At 42.5% G+C, this 23417-nt stretch overlaps 1 protein-coding gene across 1 annotated transcript in view; it reads right to left on the bottom strand.

Annotated features, from left to right (window-relative positions):
* PITPNC1 (phosphatidylinositol transfer protein cytoplasmic 1) overlaps nucleotides 1-23417 on the bottom strand; it is a 274714-nt gene that overhangs the window by 8677 nt on the left and 242620 nt on the right. Inside the window, exons 7-8 of the mRNA XM_086356846.1 lie at nucleotides 11485-11640; nucleotides 7949-8012 (exon numbers count right to left, since the gene is read on the bottom strand). Of these exons, the coding sequence (XP_086212972.1) occupies nucleotides 7949-8012; nucleotides 11485-11640 (220 nt within the window). The remainder of the gene's footprint in view (nucleotides 1-7948; nucleotides 8013-11484; nucleotides 11641-23417) is intronic.

The raw sequence follows: 23417 nt of genomic DNA, 5'->3' as shown, positions 1-23417 counted from the left end.
TGACACCCCCACACCCTGAAACCGTTAATTAAAAATGCCATCCATAAGCAATGTAGGTATCAAGAATGCTAAGCAACAGCCTGGCCAAGCGCAGAGCATGCTTTTCTTTTAGAAAATCAAGGTAACTGCAAAGCAGTAAAGAGATGCTGCTTTGTGAATAGAACAAAACATCTTTGTTAACAATAGTAACATCCTTTCAATACAACCACTTTAATTTCAATGCCCGGTTATCAAAAGTTCTTAAACCCAAATATACCTGGAATGAATACTGAGATCATTTTAAATTAAGAGTTTAAAATTAAAGAAATTTCTTTATACATACGTTCATTAGACACTTTATTTCCCCCCTCACTGGCATGCTAGTGATTTTAAAAACAAAAACAAAGGAGGCTTCATTTCTTTGTTCTAGTGAATCTCAACGGAAATCATTCTTTACCTTTAATTAGCTCAATGTTAACAGGGGCTTAAACTGTGTGACTAGGGACTTTCAAAGATTTTTATGGATGTGAAGAAAGATTTAATAATGAAGATACTCATTATTAGCTTGTTCATAATAGTGAAAAATTGAAAACAACTCTGGGGCCTGATAGTATTATGCAGCAATTAAAAATGATGCATAAGAATATTGAACACTATAAAGAAATGGCTTTGGTATATTGTTAAATAAAATATTGGAGGTAAAAGAAATCATTTTTGCCAGAAAAAAAACAAATGGATACACTTCTAAATGTTAACAGTGATTGTTTTGAGGAGTTGAAATTTTAATTTTCTCCTTTTGCTTATCTATATTTTCTAAATTTTCTACATCAAATCTGAATTATTTCTGTAAGAAAGAAAGAGTGTTAAAGAAAAAAAAAGGAAAGAGAATGCTATTTCAAAATCAATTATTTGGGGTCCTTAGAAGATGGATACCATCAATTTGCACTTGTATAAGAAGATACACTTTAGAAAAGAGTATTTGCCGATTTTAGAATCATGATCCCCCCCTTTTTAAAATGAAGAGTTTAGAAACAGTAGCAGAAAACTTCATCTTAAAGAAAAAAAATCTCTCAATTAGACCACATAATAATGAACATTTCTAGGGAGTTTCCTGGTGATCTACTGGTTAGGATTCAGTGTTTTCACTGCCATGAACAGACAAAAAACAGAAAAAAGAATGAACCTTCTAGTACAGGGTGTTCTCTAAAAGATAATGATAATTTGGTCCCAGCCAATGCTGAAGGAAAATGTTTGTCTAAATCGTGAACTATCCTCTCATACCATGCATGCTTATGGAAATGATGTCAATATTCCTCAATAATTTATGGAAAGCCTAATCAAGTGAAAATGTTCTTATTCAGGTTATCTGATAGAATGCACTACATCTTGCTTCAGCAAAGTGTATTACCTTGAAATCTATAAATGAGTCAATTTTTTAGTAAATTCAATTACACATGCCCGATGATGGATTATACTTTTGGAGTTGATTCATCTTCATTACTAATTGATTTTCAAGGATCAGAGCAACTTCTCACAGTTTAGGTTCAGATCTCTTTGTCCCCAACAAAACAGTGCTTATGTATATCAGATAAACTCTTAAAGGAATCCTATGTCAATTATTTTGCAAATAACTGAATTTAATTATCCCTTAATTTACAGATCTGAAAGGTCATATTTACTTTTTTCATGTAGAGTTTCTTAAATGAAATCTTCTTAAACATGTAATACTGGCCTAATGGCCTGATTTAAGAGACTACTGGACCTAGTTCCAAAGTTCTTCTGATAAGGAAGCTGTATCCCAGTATCTTTGACACTTGGCCATTAGAGGGTGACTGATCATCTGGCGGCATAAATATTCTCTTTGTTTCAAGACTTCCTGTCTTTGTCCTCTTGCAAGATCGTTTCTGTCCTTCTTTTTCTCACCCTCTTTCAGGTGAGAGAATAAGCAGACCCCAGTCTTCTATTCCAGCATGTGAAAGTGAAAGTGAAGTCGCTCAGCCATGTCCGACTCTTTGCGACCCCGTGGACTGTAGCTCACCAGGCTCCTCCGTCCATGGGATTCTCCAGGCAAGAGTACTGGAGTGGGTTGTGACAGTCACACTAAATTGGCCTGGGTAGAACCCTCTCCTCTACCACCAGCCCAGCTTTATTATAGAAGCTCTGGACTCAGAGGATTTGTTAAGAAGCTCCTTCAATTTCTTAAACCATGAACTAAGCAAAATATACCTCTGTATGAGTCTTGGTCTGCTTCAACTATTTTCTGTTTTGTTATAAAATGTGGATTTCAATTATTATTTACTTACTGAATCACTCAACTAATGTGTGAATTCTATTCCATAGAAATAATTCAAATAGTACTGGATTATATAGAGAAAAGAGTTTGATCTCTTTTAACTTCCTGTTTCCTATTCCTTCTGGATATAACCACTGACAGGTTTTTTCCTATGAATTTGCATGTGTTACACATGCACATTACACACACACATACAGTCTCATTTATTTTCACATTTATGGAGTCATACTATAGTCTACTATATGATACAAGTTGATCTGGCTCACTTTTGCCACTAATGGAAAATGAACATATTTCCATACCAGTACATACAGAACTACCTCATTCTTTTTAACACACAATACTTATCATATGAGTGGTATCATAATTTACTTGACCATATTTCTGTTGAAGGACATTTACATGGAGACTAGATTTTAGCTCTTATCAGCAACACTACACTGAATAGCTTTGTATTTATATTCAGGAACATGTATGTGCATTCCTTAAGAATGCGTATCTAGAGCTGGGATTACTGGGCCACAGATTATTTATATTTCCCATCATCAGTTTTTATGGAAACTGTTAGTGTGTTCTCCCACCTATACAAAACTGGATTATTATCGCTCGTTTTAAATTTTGCTATCAGATGGGCAAATGTCATATCTTCTTGCTATTTTCATTTCTTGTGATTAGTAGAGAAGACACTGGTTATTTGCATTTCTTCTTCCATGGTTTACCTATTCAGGTTGTTTACCTTTTTTCTAGTGAGTGCTGGATTTTTGATTTATAGGACCTCTCTGTATATTGTGGATATTAGTCCTCCGTTGGCTACATATATCACAAATAGCTTCTCTTAATCGTTCAGCTTTGTTTATGGTGGCAATTTTCTTTCAATCATTTTATTAAAGATTTCACTGGAAGTGGAGGCAAGATTGTATATCTGAAAGGCCTTTAGGGTAGAAGTCAGCTGAATGTACAGAGATGCTCCAAATGCCACCAAACAAAATGTCTGCAGTCAGAAATTTTCCTTCATTATACAGTTTTAATAGAGAGTCAGATTCATGTTGATGTATGGCAAAACCAATACAATACTGTAAAGTAATTAACCTCCAATTAAAATAAATATATATTTTAAAAAATTAAAAAAAATTATATAACTTTCAAAAAAATAGTCATATAGCTTAATTCAATGACCTAGCCAATGGCATATTATATTTTATTTCCTTCTACAAATATTTTCTCTCCATTTCCAGGCCTGTCAGCCTAAACAGAAGTAACTTTTTCTTTTGTTGGTGTTCTAGTCAAAATGGAAGTCTTAAACAAGTGGCTGGGTTAGAGGAAGCTCCAGCAATCAAGAATTATGTCTGATACCCCTTTGACTTCAACAAAATGGTGGCCCATCCTTTGGGAAGCGCTTTTTTTTTTTTAAAAAGGCTATAAATTCAACAGGTGCTTATTACAAACAATTTACTTTTTTTTTTTCCTGTAGTGAAAGTAGCTAATCCTCAAGGCTTGGTGTATACCCTTTCCTTGTGATTCAGATCACAAGATCTAGAATTGTAATCTACAGTTATGATTTTTCTGCAGTTCTTAATCTGGGGAGGTGGAGAGCAGAGTCACAGATCCCTTTGAAAATGTGATGGAGTACAACTGGTTCTTTCCAGAAAAATGAATGTAAGCAGATACACATAAAATGCTGCCTAAGAGACATGGGACTTAAATTCATGATTCAGGAAACCTGCAACCATTAAAAAATGCTGGCTTGGTGAAATCAACCAGCTAATGCTAGCCTTTGAGTCAGCTTCTTTCTCCAACTTCAGCTTGATTCTTTCACTGTTAGATTGCTCTTGGGACTCCAGAATGATCTCTAAGTCATTTTTGTGAGGGAGTTTCATCTGTACTAGCCAGAACAACCCCCTATTTTTTGGGAGGGTCAGGATTCATGAAATTCCACTCAATCACAGCCTCCCTTGGGCAACCCTCTGTGTTCCTCTCAAAATACTGTCAGATTTGTGAAGCAAAACCAAGCTTTGGTGAAGCTGGGCTGCCTATTTTTATTCACCTCTTCTTTTACCCCATCTTCTAAAATATGCAGTTGTTTTTTTCTGATCAATCAAGACCAATCAAGGCTTTGAAAACCAAACCCAACTACTCCCAACAGTAGAGACGGTTGTACTTTAGGACAAACAAGAGCAGAATAAAATCTGTTTAGGGAAATAGTTATTGGGACAGTCAAATGCTAAAATTCAGGAAGGATACAAAATTAATGCTTGGGCAAGAAATGATTACTGTCATTTATAGTGTCCTTTTTAAAAAAACAAAACAAAATACAACTCAGTTAAGCACATGCACTGGAGAAGGAAATGGCAACCCACTCCAGTATTCTTGCCTGGAGAATCCCAGGGACGGGGGAGCCTGGTGGGCTGCCGTCTATGGGGTCACACAGAGTCGACACGACTGAAGCGACTTAGCAGCAGCAGCAGCAAGCACTGGAGGTGGTGAGTCTAATTAGGGAGAAAGACATCATACAGGGCTGCCAGTGTATAAAGATGTACAGTTTGGGCACTGTAGGAGCACAGCCCAGGGTCAACAGAACTAAAATTCAGCGCTCAGCCGACAGCACCTGCTGAATCTGCTTGGAAGGGGTGCCTTTTTGTAAGGCTTACAAGGCACCAGAGTTTAGCAGTTGGCCCTGAAGACATCTACCATTTTCTAGTCTAATTAAATTTGGACTGAATTAATTAAACTGTCCTTTCAATCTGATTTAAAGTTGTTCTTAAAACTTTTGGGACTTCCCTGGCGGTCCAGCGGTTAAGACTCTGCGTTTCCAATGCAGGGGGCTCGGGCTCAATGCCTGATTGGAGAACTAGTGCCGTGGCCAAAAAATGAAAACAAAAACCAAAAACCGAAAAACAAAAAAACCTTTAGGATTCACCTGGAGGGCTTGTTAAAACACAAGGGGGTGTGCCAGGCTACACCTCCAGAATATCTGATTCAGCAGGTTTGGGGTGGAGTCTGATAATCTGAAACAAGTACCCCAGGGATGCTGACGTTGCAGGCCCAGGACCTCACTGGGAGAGTAAGTGCCATAAGCTATAGGAAAGGGTTTCTTTACTTTGAAGCCTTTCCATGTTTACTAGTGAAAGCCTCACTGAGCCTGTATAGACCAAAGAAAAATAAACAACTTCAGGTACCCAAAACTGAAGGGCTGTGCTGGTGGGCGATGACACACCCGTTTACCTGAGAGGCTTGCAGTACACAGCATTACCTTGAATAAGGAAGAGGTTGTGGGCAGGGTTCTTAGCATTTAGTTGATTGAGTATCTGCATCTGTGTAATGAAGAAGCTACCACTTTCCTGGCAAGCCGCTCAGCTGGGGACAAGGATGCCAGTAATTTACATGAAATTGATGGGGTAGGTCTCAGACCCTTTGCAGAGTGAAAAGGCTGCTTGTTTTGGTTGGGGCTAGGACTGTATATACAGCGGGTGGAGGCCTTCTCCGGGGAGTACACGGCGCCCTGATGATCTACGTCCACTAAACCACATGCTGTTTTTCTGCACTCAGATACAGAAAGGGCTTTTTGTCAGTAGGCTCCTTGAGTTAATTCCTGTCTCCACCTCTCCATCTTAAGTAGGTGTTCTCTTTTTAAAGGCCTTCCTTTGATGCCTTATTCTAGCTTTGGGCCCTTGTAATAGTCTGAGATTTTCTTTTTTTTGGACTAAAAGTCTTTAAGTCTCTTGGTTGCTGAGGGCTTGGTTGAGATGGAAAAAAAATCGGCCCTTGTCCTCTGCACCCCAGCTGTTCCTTTACTAGAGGCCTGCCCACATTTTCTTGTCCTTTATCCTGCCTCTACTCAGACTCTCTTTTCTGGTCAATAGGCTTGCAGTGTTTTGTCTTCTTGGTTAGGGTGCAGCTACCCTTTTCCATGCTGCCTTTTCCTCGAAGGCCTCATGGTATTCCAGAGAAATCTATTACGTTGTCCTGTCTCCTGGTCTTCAAGATGGTCGAGGTTTGGCTCTTCAGGCTTCAGTTCACTGACCAAACTTCTCACCAGTTTGAGCCTATTATTCTTTGACTATCCTTTTGAAATTCCCTTAGGACGCCAAGAGCGTGGACGAGTGCAAGTTGGGGGAGACCAGCAGTTGTTAACCTTTGGGGTGTCTCTAAGAATCTGTGAAAAGCTCCCCAGAAAAAACAACCAGAAAGATCTGTTTAGTGATCTGGGGAAGTAATCACGGGAGACTCTCCCTCCTCCCATCTCACAACAGACAACCACAAAGAAGTGCTGGGGAGACTTGCGACAGTGTGGCCAGTCGGTGTAGAGCTGCCTGTGAACAGCATCCCGGGTCCTGGGGAGGTGTGATTATTGTTCTCTGGTTGCTGAGTCGTGTCCAGCTCTTTGTGACCCTATGGACTGTAGCCCGCCAGGCTCCTCTGTCCATAGGATTTCCAAGGAAGAATACTGGAGGGGGTTGCCGTTTCCTTCTCCAGGGGATCTTTCCAACCCAGGAATCGAACCCAAAGTCTCCTGGATTGGCAGGTGGATTCTTTACCACTGAGTCACTAGGGAAGCCCAGAGACATGTGATTAAGAGAAAGCAAATGGTGATCTTTCAAAAGCATCTCTTCTACAGGTCTGCACTTGGGCAAGCCAAGGAAGAGGCAAAGATGTATTTGCTTTTCAGCAAATCTGGGAAAACTGTGCAAAAAAAGAAAAAAAAAAAAAAAAGCACACCCATAGCCTACAAAACCCTGTTTTGAAAAATATGGTTCAGAAACAGCTAACGGTCACTGTCTTTGTCTGTTCAGTCCACTGTAACTTTTCACTTTAAATTTGATGCCTTCAGCTAAGAAGAGAGAGGGCATTGGTGAAATAATGATACAAAGGCACCAAAATGCAATCGAGGTTATGCTGAGAACAAATTCAATGTGACTTAGGAAAAGGCCAAAGAGAAGAGCATTTTCATTAGGCAATCAGATCTGACCCAAGTCACCAACTGGGTGTGTTTGTTTCTTTTTATAGTCAAGGACTCAAGCCTCTGATGACTGATTCTGGGAATGTAGGGGATTCACGTGGACAAAATGATAGCACTGCAGATATGGAAAATGTGGTTCATCCATCATGGGATGAAACAAACCTTGTTTCTTTTCACTTACTGGAAATATACAGAACAGGTTTAATTCTTCTCGACTCATTTTTTAAAAAGCTAGAACAACAGTCTCAGTTAGAATTAAGGGGTAACCAATTTCTTTGCCCTTGAATCCCTGCAGAGTCCTTATATTTTTGGTGAGGGAGTGTTTCAAAGGACTCAAGTCAAAGGACTGCTTTCACCTGATATGGTGCTTAATGACAAGATCAAGGCAGCATTGATCTTGAGGTCTGGGATAAATTAGAGGGGTTTGAAGCCAATCCAACAGAGGATCATAGAACCCTGCACTATCAAGCATGCAGGCATCAAACATATTGAGGTCCTACTTAGTCAATAATTAAGTGCTGTGGTTATTTTATACCAAGCTTCTATCATTACATTCTTCTTCATTATGTCCCACGGACAATGCTATTTTCAATACAGGAAGCAATAGCTCTGCCTTTGTTGTTGAATTTCTAGGTAGCAGTTGAAGCCAGATGGACTGAAAGTCCAAGCCAATGTGTTATGAAGTTGTTCTATAACTGATTTTGTGGGAGTTGACTTACCATACCACTCATCAACCCAAGCAAAAGCCTGTCTATGTCCAATCAGAAGAATATCTCGAACCACCTAAAAAAGCAAAAGAAGGAAGTTGACAGAATACCAGGTTTGACTAAAACGATCTGGAAAAGGAATGGTTTCCAATTCTAGGAAACCTGACAGTTACGAATTTCTGCATCCCTCTGTCCATATGGGATGACAATTAGAGGAAGACATACTTACTCTCAGCCCTTTCCCATGGTGTACACATACACTTGCTGTAAATTAATCTCTTTATCTTATTTGAAAGTTGGGCTGGAAGCTGTTCAAAATAATGACAACCACTTGGCAGTCACACAACAGTGACTGGAACGAGTCTCCAGGGCTGATCACCCTCGGATTTTTCTCTTCATTTATCTTTACCTAAAACAGGTTCTACTTTTCATTTGTGGAAGGGTGCATCTCACAGGCGCCAGGAGGTCATAAATGTTGGAAATCAAGCGCATTTGTTTGGACAGAAAAATCACTTCCAAGACCAAAGCACTTAGAACTCTCTCTTCTCTAGTGAAGTATCCTATATATTGGTAATTTTTTTTTTTTTTTAAGTAATTGAAGGTGTGGGATTCAAGATAAGTAAATATCTTTCTAAGCTTGGCTTTCATGTATTAGAAGTCACGGGAGGGAGCAGTTTAGTCAGCTATTATGTTAACTATTATTGAAAGTCATGAAATAAGGGACCTGAACCAGAGTAGAACCTAATGGGAATGATGAACTTGACTGGAGATGAAAGGAATGAAATTATTTCTTATGGTGGCACATAATGGCAATAGAAGATTAAGAAAAATAACTGTAAAGAGTTTGTGTGTTATACCATTTATGTGCTTTTATTTCATGGCATTCTTTTTTTTTTTTGAAGTTTTGAAAACTTTTATTTTATATACAAAGAGCTAGTATTGTTTCCGCCTAAGGTTGATGTGCTGGATGAGCCATCTAAGGAAGTTTGGTTAGTCCAACTTAATGAAGCTGATGTCCTTCGCATACTGGCGGAAACGCTGGCGGCACATATTGAGGCCGTATTTCCGGATCAGACCGTGTTCATGGCATTCTTTTTTCGGCCTTCTATGGCTATTAATACAGCATGCCTTTTTACCTTTCTTAAATACTCAGTACTGTCCTTCCAACATTTCCTTCCTCCTGACAAACAAATCTAGCAATTGTCAAAAACCTCTTGTAGAAGGTTCGAGCATGTTTCAAGAAATGAAGGATTTTAATTCAGTGAATTTGCAGAAACAAGGGAAGCCTTCATAATGAAGTGTTTATTATTCCAGGCCTATGGATATCTAGTGAGGCTTTTATGATTTGGAAGGAGGAAACATATAATGAAACTAAGAAATAACATGAAGCCATGCACACTTGAGTGCTGAGTGTGTCAAATTCATGGGAATTAAAAGAACAGCATTGAGGCGTCAGTAAATACGCCCTATTGCATTAAGCACAACACAGCTGTCTGCTGGAAACAAGAATCCAATGATGTGCTAATGGCTCGCTTTCGAACATTTTTTCCCCCGTTAACTGTGAATAGATTCTTCAAAAACAAAAGGTGTTCCGAGAAAGGCATCCCTGGCACTTGAAACCCACGCAAATACGAGCCTCAGACTCTCATTAGTGGCTCGTGTGCCACAGCAGGTGTGTTTCGGGGGTGTTGATGACACTTCATTATATTTGGAAATGGGCGATGGGAATGCCTATTGCTAGAGCGTAATTCTTACAGGTATTTTAAAGAAACGGATTCTCAAAACTAGAAACACAATGACCCCTGTGGCAATCTGAATATGTTTTGTGAGAAGACGAGATAATGAAACATACTATGGTAGTGGCCCCAGTAAGAGGAGATCTTTCGGGGTTTTTTAAAAACAGGTGGGATGTTGTAGGAAGTCAAGAATATACTGCCAGAGACAGTCGCAGAGCTGAGGCTGGAAAATATTTACTCTTGGAGTCTGGACTTTCTTTCTTCTTAATAACTGGGACACAGCAGGAAAACAGCAGGTCCCAGAACTTGATTTCTATGCATGCCACTTGGCTCTCACCCCTGGCTGGGCAAAAACGGATTCTGGAGCTCAGCAGATTAGTACATTTCTCTGTCTCAAATTTGCTCCAGGCCCTGCTATTATCAGGAAAGCAAGTTCAATCTATTTCTTGGACCCAAATTCAAGATTTACACATTTTACTATCAATTGGCTCCCTAAGCTCAGTAGACAAATCCATCTAAGTAACAAACAGCTCAGTGCATTAAGGTTAAATTCCAGTGCCCCCAAAAGAATTTCAGAAAGCTATTCTTTATCAGTTTTTAAATGGAAAAATAAACAGATATCTAGCCTATCTGGAATGTAGAGACAACTTGGATAGTACTTATTCTCATGAAAATAGGAGTTACAAAGGGCAGTGCTCAGCACTGCATTTCCAATTAATTTCCATGAGGATAAGAGTTATGTTCAGTTCAGTTCAGTGTAGTCGCTCAGTCGTGTCCGGCTCTGCGACCCCATGAACCGCAGCACGCCAGGCCTCCCTGTCCATCACCAACTCCTGGAGTTTACCCAAACTCATGTCCACAGAGTCAGTGATGCCATTCAACCATCTCATCCTCTGTCATCCCCCTTTCCTCCTGCCCTCAATCTTTCCCAGCATCAGGGTCTTTTCAAATGAGTCAGCTCTTCCCATCAGGTGGCCAAAGTATTGGAGTTTCAGCTTCAACATCAGTCCTTCCAATGAACACCCAGGACTGATCTCCTTTAGAATGGACTGGTTGGATCTCCTTGCAGTCCAAGGGACTCTCAAGAGTCTTCTCCAACACCACAGTTCAAAAGCACCAATTCTTCTGCTCTCAGCTTTCTTTATAGTCCAGCTCTCACATCCATACATGACCACAGGAAGAGTTATGTTACAAGCACCCAATAAACTTAAATCATCGCTAAATGGGTTCCTGCTACAAAATTAACATGTTTAGCCAAAGGAGGTATACAACTAAAACCTGTGTTTTGAGCTTGCCAATAATTCTTTGGTAACAGAGTTATTAAAAGGGCAGAAATGCTGGGGTACATCATCTAATGGGACCACTGGGGTTTCTTCTGTCTCTTGGGGCATCTTTTACTTCAGGTGTCTGCATTTGCAGGATCTTTTGAGTGAGGGCTATCCTTGGGGGGACAGTGCACACAGATAAACCCTGTGCCTCTGCCTGGAACCTGAGTGCCCAAGCACCAAGTACAAGAACCTCTCTTTGAAACTAGGAGAGCCCAAGAGAACCATACTTTGAGAGCCCAACTTCCTGAGCATACTCACCCAGTAGACATGGAAGTCACAAAATGAGGGATGAAGTGTAAGATATCTGTTAGTAGAAGAAAGTTAAACAGTAGGCAAAATTCACTTTTATGGAAACAGTGTTTTCTAGATGCAGGTAACTTGTGTTGGTTCAGTGCCTATACATCTGTTGGGCACTGGGCACTCCGGCTCACAACAAAGACAGTTACTTTGCCCACAGCCCGGGAACTGCCAACCATTCACTTACCTTGTGTACAAATTGTTCCACTCTGGTTTGAAGCCCCCAGACCTCGAACTTCACGGTCACCAGCTTATAGGAACACATGATGGGCTGATGACTATCTCTCCAACCTTCCCTTAACTGTCCTCGTCCTGTCTTCTCTGACTTGAAGTGTTTAGGATCCTGGAGGAAAAAATATATCAAAGAAATGAAAACTTAAAAGTTCAACCATCATTTTTATGAAATAAATGAATACAGAAAGCTAAGTGAAAGAAACCAGTCACCATAATAAGTATCTCAAGGAAAAGAATGCTTCTGGGGAGGAAAGGGATGGTGATCTCGAGTGTGGCTCTGTAGCCATTTTTGAATCTTCAGTACCAACTGTGCCATGCTATCACCTGAACCAACCCAGGAACTGCCATTGAAATTACAGGTATAGGCCTGGGAAGATTACGAGGATAACGTTATATATGAAAAAAGCATAAGCGTAGAGTTTGGCCCATAGCAAGTGCTCAACTGATGTTGGCCATTATTGTACTTCCCAAGGCAGTCAGTGAAGCCTCTGATGCTCAGCCCTACAGTCCAGGGAAGAGACAGCAATGCCTTTCCAAAGCACCCTGGAATTGCTGGTAAAAGCTGATGTTTAAGACGATGGGACTGTTTCCTGCCTGACTTGTGTTCTTACACCACAAAATGCCAGCAGGAACAAAGAGAGGAGACCAATAAATCAAAAGAATACCACAAGATTATAGGAGATAACCTCCAAAGATGGCCCCCACTCACTCCCTCCCTCACTGTGCCTGCGTGTTGTTTCTCTCATCAAGTTGTGGAGAGTACTTCCTCTCCTCATGAATCTAGACTGGTCTGTGACTTGCTTTGACCAAAAGAATGTGGCAGAAGAGACACTGTGTCAGTTTGGGTCTTTAAGAGAAGCTGGAAACCAGAAGTCTGCCACAATGCAAAATGTCTTGTTTGATTATCCTGAGACCATGATGGAGTGAGGAAACCCAAGCCAAGCTTGCCACATGGAGGGCCACGTGGAGAGAGGCTCACTCATTCTGGCTGAGAAGCCACGCACATGAGCGATAAAGCCATCTTTAATATTTTAGGTCAAGCCTATACCATGAGGAACAGGAGATCCTGTCCAGCTAAGCCCAGTTGAGATGGCAGCATTGTGAGAACTACCACACTGTTGTTTTAAATCACTAAAGTCTGTTTTCCTAAATGGCTAGTCAGTCATCCTATTACTGGCTTATATATCTCTTCTTTTTTTTCCCCACACCAGGCCGCTTGTGAGATCTTAATTCCCCAACCAGAGATTGAACCCAGGCAGTGAAAGCACGGAGGCCTAACCACTGGACCGCCAGGGAATTCCCATAAGCTGCTAAATTCTGGGATGAACTGTTACTTAGCAAGAGAACAAAACAGAAACATCATGTGGATTCCAAGCAGATGTAATAACTGGATCTCCAAAGACAAAAGGGAAGGAATGCTGCTTTGTTCTTTCCCAGCACTCTCCAAAAGTTCGTACCATTAGCTACATCCATAAAAACTATACACAAGGAAATGCACACCTGCCAAGCCATTCCTGCAACTTCAAACACAAAAGCTGGAGTTAAACAGGGGACGCTGGTTTCTTTCCCCATCTGCCCTTTACTTTCCCACAAGAGGGACATGATGGTGAATAATGAGCTCACCACCAACTATCTGGAGGCTCAGAAGACATGGCTGCCACATGGTGGCCGAGCAGAATATACAAAGGCAAACCCTCATGAACCTGAGTGACGGTTGTCCTACTCCAGTTAGCAACTGGGTAAACAAAGGATAGTTGCAGAGCCAGCAAGCAGTTGGAAGCCAGAGGCCAAAGCTCCTGGCAACCCAGACATGTAAGGGACAAAGGACCCGCAAACAAAGCAAGTGCGGCTGTGGCCGGAGCTGCCTTCATTTGTCTCGGGTCCTGTGCAGTGGGCCTGAGAAAGGCCTGCAGGTGGAGGCCCCCGGGTCAGCTGGGTGCACCCCCACACTCGCCTTCCCAACACTAGTACCTGACTCATGGACTGGCCCCAGCTTGTTCCTTCAGCTGACCACTGCGGAACTTGAAACGATACCTATTGTGGAATCTTCGTGTAGATTCCAGACATCTCAAGAATAAAATAAGGCTCTGCTGTATTAAATGTGAAACACTGGTAGACTGCATTTCCAAAGTCGTTAAAACTTGTGGGGCCTCACAGCAAACTTCGGATCTGAGAAAGACCAGAAAAGTACTGCCTGCAGTGTGAAAACTATGGAGACACTTAAATTTGTGTGTGGTTCCTTTTCCTCGTGGAACTACAAAAGTGTACAACGATATCAGGCTATCATGAAATAAAGCTTCGGGCAAAGGTTAGAAGAGTGTATTGTATTTTCAAGATGCAGAATGGGATTTTTCAGTTGGAAGTGGTAATTTGACTTCATACCCTTGGTTTTATGGATAAGGATACTGAGGCCTCAAAGAAAGAAATGTTTTTTGTCCTCAAACCATAGGCGCTTAGTAACAGGTTTGGGACAAGAATACTAGCCTCCCCTAGTTCTAGCCCAATGTTCTTTCCACTACATTGAGTTTTAATGTTAAACAGAAAAAGAGTGTTTTTGTTACAGCCAGATGCCAAAGAAGCAATTAACAATTGGGCTTTTTATGGCAACAGTGTGTTGATTTTTTGAGAGTCTGGTGTCACATCCACAGCCGCTGATTTCATCTAGTAAATCTCATACATGGCCTATAATTAGGGATTCACTTTCAAAGAGCTGGAGGGAAGTAAGGGAGAAGGATTTACCAGAGGACTGCATTAATTCAAAACTCAAGATCAGAAATGAACATCCAGCTGAATGCCTCTGGATGACAATAAGCAAAATAAATAAATATACAAATAAAAAATTTTAAAATCCAACCCAAACACTAGGTATTTGAAGTATTCTGGTCACTGCAAATGTCCCCCTTTACACAGTTTTCCTACCTTTCCCCTAAGTACTCATTTCTCTTGAAATATTACCTTCGAATCTCATTCTCTCACTTGGGTTTGCGAATATGAATACCTAAACTGTCCCACTCATACAGCAGTTGACCTTTCTTACAACTTAACAAATTTTTTTATTTTTAAAATTTCTAGTTTGTTTCTTTCCATGGCTATAGTATTTTGTATTCTGATTGTATTTCGTATCATATAGTAAAGTATTTCGTATAGTATTTTGATTCTGATTCAAGCTCAGTTATATCATTTATTTTTTAATAAAATAACTGGATTGTTTTATGTTTTAAACTTTCATTTCCAGGTTTTTAAATTTTAAAATAAAATTTATAAACCTCCAGCTTCATCTTGATGCCGAAAAGTTGGCCTCTGTGCGACGGTGCTGAATCAAATCTTGCAGATAGTTTTGGGTGAAGTAGAAAAGAACAGCTTTATTGCTTTGCCAGGCAGAGGGGAGCAAAGCGGGCTTGTGCCTCAAAAATTGTGAGTTTCCAACCTGGGAGGATTTGGTGAGGAGTTTTATAGCAATGCTTTAAGGGTGGAGTTGCAATAAGGATGGGGTGTATGCAGAGCCCATAGTCCTTTAATCTGACCTTAGATAGTCTCCTGATGAGTTTCTTCAGTTCCTTTAATCTGGCCTCAGGTGGTCTCCTCCCTTGTTTCTGCATCCCCTCCCATTCCAGACTGTTGTTGTTCAGTCGCTCAGTTGTGTCTGACTCTTTGTGACCCCATGGTCTGCAGCAGGCCAGGCTTCCCTGTCCGTCACCATCTCCTGGAGCTTGCTCAAATTCATGTTCACTGAGTCGGTGATGTGACCCAACCATCTCATCCACTGTTGTCTCCTTCTCCTCCTGCCTTCAATCTTGCCCAGGATCAGGGTCTTTTCCAGTGAGTCGGCTCTTCACATCAGGTGGCCAAAATGTATTGAGCTTCAGCATTAGTCCTTCCAATGAATATTCAGGGTTGATTCCCTTTAGGATTGATTGCTTCCCCATCTATTGGCCATGAAGTGATAGGACTAGATGCTATCATCTTAGTTTTTTTGAATGATTTGCAATGGTTAGAATCTGCCCTTTGGGACTCAGGGAAGGTAATGGAGGTTGGAGTCTATTCCTTACACACAAGAAAAGGGGACAGAAAAAGGCCCCTCAAACCACGGAACTCCTGGAGCCAAGAGAAGCTAGAAGAGGCAAGAGGATTTTCCCCTAGAGCCCCACTGTCACTAAGAACTTCTGTTGTCCAGAAGTGTGAGAGAAACCTCAGAGGATGAGGAGTAAGGTTAAATCCCCATTGACTCTGATCAAATTTGTCTTGGGTGGGGTCTCTGCATCCAGCATTTCAGAAGCTTCCCAGGTGCCGAGTTTAACCACTACTCTCAGGTACAAATGTCATCTCTGTGCTCCAAACAAGGAGCCTGAAGTTCAGAGATAACAGCTGACATATCCACAGTCTAGGACTTAAGCTCAGGTCAAACTGACTCCCAGACCTGGGCTCCCTGCACCTAGACTATGAAGATTCTCATCTGAAATTCTGGCACAATCTGTCAGAGGGGAGCTTCAGTCTCCTCATCTGCATGAAGGTGTTAATACTAACTCCGCTGTGGGACTGCTGCAGGGCTTAAGTTGGATAATGTCAGGAAGTTCACAGCCCAATACCCAACAGGTGACGCATGAGACACAGGAGATGTCCCAGAGTGATAAGAAGCATATGATACTGAAACATCCTTGAGAAATAACACAATTCAATTTCCTCAAATCTCATGAAGCTCCTCAGAAGAAAGGAAACAGGAATATCTTCAGTGCTGTACGATTACTTCATTGTTATCCTGTGGTTGAGTGTATAGAAAAATGATTGCCAAAAAATATGGCTGTCCACCATCATGCTGGTGTCTTTGTGCCAGTGAGAGGCAGTTGGGCATTTCCATTTTCTGGAAGCTGTTGCCCATCAGTGTCCATAACAATGGTGGTGGAAGAAATCCCAAGAAAAGGGTTTTTGCTTATTGAATGCTTATGACTAGGTTCTGGGCCAAGTACAAATGACAGTCTTCAATATTAGAATCAATTCCTTTCCCTCTTTCTCTTATGTTTCAGGAACAAAGTTGACAAAGCAGACAGCAAGGGAGATTGCCCCACTGTAGGCTGCTCCCTTAGAGGAAGGGATTGTACTGATGGCACCAGGTTCTGAAACTACATGAGGGCACACACAGGAGATGGTCTATCCAAACTGGGAGCTTCCCTGGCAGGTGGACACCCTCGGCGGCTATCTCCCCATGTTGGGATGGGCCAGCCTTGCATCAGACAATCTGAGCATCCTCGGGGTTATTAATAGCTTTCCTCCTGAAGAGCTGAGAGCTACACAGAGATAAATGCAATCCTTTCCTTTCAGTAATCTTCCAGGTAGGGTGGAGCTTGTTTCCCTAACGGGGAACCCAGCTGTATGTAAGTTTGCTAAGGTGGCCGTTCAAAGTACCACAAACGGGCTGGGTTGAACAGCAGAAATGTACTCTCTCAGGATTCTGGAGGCCAGAGGTCTGAGATCAAGGTGTTGGTGAGGTCGGTTCCCACCGGGGGCTGTGAAGAGGAATCTGTCCTGCCCCTGTGCGCTAGCTCTGGTGGTTTGGTTTGCTGAGAAGTTTGGTGTCTCTTGACTGGCAGATGTGTACTCTGGTCACATGGTGTTCACTCCGTGCGTCTCCACATCGTCTTCCTTCTGTGCATGCCTGGCTCTGCATCTAAACTGGCCCCTTTCCTAAGGACGCAGTAGTATTGGATTAGGCACAGCGAACCTCACTTTCACTTGATTATCTCTGTAAAGACCCTATTTCCACATAAGGTCACACTCTCAGGTATTGAGGGTCAGGACTTCAACATATCTTTTTTGGGGGGCACCCAGGTCAACCTCTAACACCGTCAGAGAAGTTTTCACAAGGGAAATCTAGGTTCCCCTCTGACTCCTCCGTAGCGTGTTCATCCACTTGGTCAATGCTCTTGCTTTGAGGGCTCCGCCCCACAGTTGGCTAGCTGGGAATGTGCCAGTCTGCAAGTTCCTCTGGGTGGGGGCTTCTAAATTCATCCACAGCAAGAGCCCTGGTTCTGAATCTCATCTGCGCTCCCTAGGCCTGGCAGATGGCAAATTGGACGCTTGTTGTTAAAGCCCATCTGTATGGAGGGACCTGAGCTGGTGCCAGGGCTTCTCCCCGGGGCCAGATGGACCATACTGGCCACGCTTTCTTCAGCGCGGGTGCATCTTCTTTAGAAGGCTTCCTCCTTCCTCACTCCGGAGGTCAGTCACACCTTCAGGTTTCATCTATCTCGCACTTGGACAAAGCAGAACAAAGATGACGCTAAGGGCTTTGATTAGTGCAGCCAACATGAAACTGTGTCCCTGCGTTTGTCAGGATCTGTCTCATACCTGGGAGGTGCAAGGAGAAACCCGCAGGAGGTCTCAGCCTGGATGGAGCACAGCTTGCATCTCCAAGGCAATATTATTGGCCGACATTCACTGAGATATAAAGTCTCTGTGATTAATTACTCTTTCAATCTGAACCACAAAGGACTATAGCCAACAGGGGCTTGCCCTGTTAATTGAAATTAGAAGTCTTTGATAAATGTTAAATGAAAAAGGGCTAAGCAGTCACTGGCTAGGAAATGCTACATTATGTAACTACAATGCTCAGCCCTCAAGTAAGGATGAACTAACCCATCTGAAAGACATCAGATTTTTTTCCTGCATTTGGGGAACTTTTCTTGAAGACTCCAAGGTGGTGTTATTTTCATTCCCCTTTAGTGAATGGCCCTTTCAATCAGGTTAAGATTTAGCCCCTAATTTGGACCAACATTTTTTTTGCACAGCTTGCAGGATCTTAGTTACCCTACCAGGGACTGAACCCCGGGCTCTTGGTAGTGAAAGCGTGGAGTTCTAACCACTGGACTGCCAGGGGATTCCCTGGACCAACATTTCTTGAATTTGAATCCTAAAAGGGATGCACCGAAAAATTAAAGAGCTTTCAAAGAAGTTAGTCCCCAAAGACCACATATTAAAGGCTTCTATTCATATGAAGTGTCCAGAACAGGGAAATCCAGAGACAGGAAAATTAGTGACTGCCTAGGGCTGGGTTGGGATTGAGGCTAAAAGAGTAAGGGGTGTGACAGCTAAAGCATACAGGGTTTCTTTATTGGGCTGGTGAACATGTTTACAATTTGATTGTGATGATGGTTACCCACATCTGTGAATATGCTAAAATCCACTGAATTCTATACTTTAAATGGGTGAGTTGTATGGTACATGCGCTGGATCTCATAAAGGTATTTAAAAGAAAAAAAACCCCAACAGAACTAAGGAACTTTCAGTGCACTTGAGAACTGACCAAAAACTTTACTGAAAGGTCACCTGCTATGCATCAGTTTAAAAAAATAAAACCCTAAATGCAAATTGTGGCCAGAAGCAGGCACTTCTTGCTTTGTTAGCAGTTAATACCTAAAGTGCTATTTTTAAAGCATTTGCTCTTGGCACTAGCGCGCACAGCACACACACAGTGATCTGTGCTAGTCCTCTGCAGAGCGACTCTCTTAAAGGAACTTGACTCAGAAGGTGTGTCTGACATGCAGAAAGGCAGAGAAAAAGGTGGCTGTGGTGGTGGGGGGAGTGTTTTGGTGGGTGTTGTGAGCCCTTCTCGGTTCTAATTCAGGGCCAGAAAAACTCAAGACTCTCTACTTGAAGAAGAGGAAGAGTGAGAATGGAAAATTTGAGCAAACCACAAAACCATTGAGTAGTCAAAGGCCTCTAGCCTTGAGGGTGATGCCTTTTAGGGGCTATGGAAAAGACGAAGGCAAAAGAGACCCCTGAGAGAGGTGGTCAGGAGAAAGTGGAGGATGGAAGGAGGGAAAAGTCACGAAACTAGTTAATGCTCATCAAATACTTGCTGGGAACCAGAGTCTGGATCCAGCACTTTGGGTACACTCTCTTATTTAATCTTTGTGATAGAAGAAATACATGTGAGGTGACTCAGGGTGCGGTCCCTAGATGGCCTCAGGATAGGGCTGGGTCTCAGAAAGATTGTTTAGTCGGCTGTCATGTGGGGTGGGGAGAAGAGAGAGGCTGGCGACTGAAATATACAAACGCTTGACAATGAGATCTGGAGAGCTTCCGGGTTGGTGAACACATCTCTGTGCTGGGGCCGCGGGTGGTGGGGGGCATGCCTGGAGAGGGCATGCAAGCTTGTACCTCCCTCCCTTATACTTGCTTGCCCTATGCATTTTATCCACGTGGCTGCTCCTGAACTGTAGTCTTTCTGAAAAAATGAGTAAATGTAAATCAACTGTTCTCCTGAGTTCTGTAAGCCTTCCCAGCAAATTCTCGAATGTGAGGATGATGCTGTGGGAGGAAGGGAAAAATAACCATAATGTGGTGGCCTTGGGCTTGTGACTGGCATCTGAAGTGCAAGTGGTCTTGTAGGACTGCGTCCTTGAACTTGTGCTACATGATGCTAAAGCCAGGAAGTGTCAGAACTGAACTGAATTATTGACACCTGGTTGGTATCAGAGAATTGGAGAATTTGTGGGTCTCAGAGCAAAGAGAAATTCCCTCACTACAAAACCTCTAAAGTAGTATGCTATTATCTTCATTTTGTATAATGTCCAAAAGAATGCCCCCTTCCTATTTCCAGACTCACTCTCCACAGCTCTGTCTCAGCGTCCTTGCCACAGGCTCCTTCCACAAGCCTCCTCCTTCAGAAATCTCCTGATGGGAAGCAGGCATCAATCAGTCTCTACGTTCCCCTACAATCTTCTAGGGCCACTTTGCAGCCTTGCCCCAGACTCATGAGATGGCAGAGTTGCATGTGGATTTGCAGGTCCCCAGCTTGGCAAATAGCCCTTTCCCCCCCCCCCCCACCAGATACTCCATGGGGTTGCAAAGAGTCGAACATGACTGAGTGACTTTCACTTTCACTCCAATTTCTGTAATTAATTCTCTTGGAATACTCCCTTCACATGGCTTTGGGGTTAGGCAAGGATGCCCCAAATGACTCTGGGAATTCCCCTCCCCCATCTCCAAATACGGACTGGGAATGGGGGAGAGATGCAAGACAGGCGCCATGGCAAGAAGGCCAGCTGAGCCACCTGGGCCAGTCCTGGGGTACCAGACCTCAGTGATAAGCAGCTGCTGGGGAATGTGGAATTACAATTTCTCCTTGGCCCCAGCTTTGGGCCTGGTTCCCAATTCCAGAGCAACAAGAGATGGCTCCCTATTATCCTGTTACACAAAGCGAATCTGCTCCTTCAGGCAGAGATGACTTTTTATGTATAAGATCACCTCTAAGCAAAACCAGTAAAGTTATTCAAGGGCCCACCGGGAGAGGATCCCCTGCCTCACTACATGTGACAGTGAGAGGCCAGGCACCAGCTCTCCTAATAGCCTGGAAGCCAAACTCTTCCCAGAAAGGAGTGCCGTTAGGACCTGGCTCTGTTTGCAGACTTTGAGCTGGGACTGCATGTTGTGGACTGTCCGCGCTCACTCTCATCTTAGCTGTGCTCTTTGGACACATGGTATGAACATAACTAACCATATCATCTATCCATCCTGAGGATACACAATTTGGCCCATAGAGAGCATAAGTTCCTGAAATCAAAAGCTGATGATAGACTAACAAATATTCTTGATGAGTTGCAACATGGCAACAGTGATCAGCACTGGATTAACTGTCCCTGAATCTAAGCTTGCTCCTCATACACGGTATTATTTTGGGAAACCTGGACCTCCAACTTGTTGAACAGAAACTGGGGTAGAGATAGTGAATAAGCTCTGTATTTGGAGGCAATAAAAGATTCCCATTTTTAAAGCTGGAACAGATTTCAAACTTATTTTAGCTTTGGAACTCATTTTGTTTTTCAAAAGATCATATTATTTAGGGGACTGCCCTAGTGGTCCAAGGGTTAAGAATATGCCTTCCAATGCAGGGGATGCGGGTTCGATCCCTGGTTGGGGAACTAATATCCCACATGTTGTGGGGCAACTAAGCTCATACACTGCAACGACAGAGCCCATGGGGTCTGGAGCCCACACACGACAGCTAGTGAGAGGCCCATATGCTGCAACCACGACCGGAGGCAACCAAAACTAATTAGCTAACTAAACAAAAAGCTACAAGCTGCAGCTTATACAAAACACTATTTGGAATCCCAATATATCAAGTAAAATCCCAATATATCAGGTAAAAATGAAGAGTGGATTCCTTGTACTATTTCAACCTTCATTATTTGAATTCCCTGGCGGCTCAGATGGTAAAGAATCTGCGTGGAATGCAGCAGACCCAGATTTAATCCCTGGGTCGGGAAGATCCCCAGGAGAAGGGAATGGCAGCCCACTCCAGTATTCTTGCCTGGAGAATCCCATGGACAGAGGAGCCTGGCGGGCTACAGTCCAGGAGGTCGCAGAGTTGGGCACGACTGCGTGCCCAGCACTTTCACTTTCACGGCATTGTTTCCTGGGCTCAAGAAGCCCCTTATGGGGCCCTAGGTTCTGTGGAGCAGAACTGAATGGGGGACCAGAAGAGCTGTGGAATGAGACACCCATGGGGGAATTTCTGATTCAGCAACTACTACCTGGGTGAACCTGGGCAAATTATTTAACTACAGGACTGCTGTGGGGATGATAAAAATAAGAAGAGGAATGCTGCCCAAACTGGAAGTTGGTGGGTGTTTTCTTGAGGGGCTATGACTTTTATTTTGTCTTTAATGGGCTCCTGTATTATTCAATTGTGGGATGGCCAGGTTTTTTTTTCTTTCCAGACAAGGTCTGCTTTAATCACTATTATTTACCTATAAGATGGGGAGTCAACTTTCATGAAATCATTAAAGCTAAGGAGGGGGACTTCTCTGGTGGTCCAGTGGCTAAGACTCCATGATCCCAGTGCAGGGGGCCCAGATTTGGCCCCTCGTCAGGGAAATTGATCCCATATGCCACAACTAAAGATCCCGAGTGATGCAACCAAGACCCTGCATAGCCAAAATAAATAAATAAATATTAAAAAAAAAAAATTAAAGAGGATAACCAAGGGACTGGAAAGGCCCTTCCTCTTACTTTGTCTTTCCCAGCGATTCCCTACTCACTGGGTCGTTGAGATTTGGGGTTAGTGAATTACATTTCAGAAGGAAACAAATATCTAGACTGTTTTTTAAAGACAGACAACAGTGTCTGTACCTTCAACTTTGCCTGAAGGAGCCAGCTTGGTGGGGCAGGAGGAGCACAATCTTTGACATTTGAATCAAGGCTTCCTGAAACATTGGCAAACTACTGAGCCTTTCTGAGCCTCAGTTTCCCTATCTGTAAAATGGAAACAATATCTATTCTATTTTGTAGTTAGCATTAAAAGATACAATTGAATAACAACTTAGCAAGGACTTTTCTTTTTCTCGAAAGTTAGTTCCTGTCCCTCTGAAGTCGGGTTTAGCAATTCAGTGAGAAATCCATTAAAACTTCTAAGGCCCAAGTTAATGAGCTGGTAATTGTATGTCTTTCTTTGGGTCCCTTAACAGTAAAAGATGAAGACAAGCAACTTAATAGCACCTATTCTTTCCTGGATATTTTTGGAGCAGAAGCTGAACAGTTGTACTTGGAGTCTGCAAAAAAATTAGAAGTGGAGGAGGCAATCACTGGGTCAGGTCTTATTTCTCAAGGTAAAAAATACCACTTCCATCATCCCAGTCACAGCTCTAGATTCTTAGAGCTAGTTGGGAAATGGCTTGGGCTAGACCTAGCCAGAGGATCTGATGGACACTGACTGTTGTTTTTAATTAAAGAAAATAAATTTGGATGATCTGAAGACGGCCCCCAACTCAGAAGCAACTTAGGAGAAAACTGCACAAATGTATATTATAAAAACACTATTGGCTGGCAAGGAAGGCATTGAGTATGACTCTACAGATGACAGATGGGATCAGATTCTCAACAGATGGA

Source organism: Bos grunniens, chromosome 19 (genome assembly GCF_055505025.1).
Source record: "Bos grunniens cultivar Pamir isolate PY7600 chromosome 19, Bosgru_T2T1.0, whole genome shotgun sequence".
Classification (NCBI taxonomy): domain Eukaryota; kingdom Metazoa; phylum Chordata; class Mammalia; order Artiodactyla; family Bovidae; genus Bos; species Bos grunniens.
This window is presented reverse-complemented; position numbering and strand designations above follow the sequence as displayed.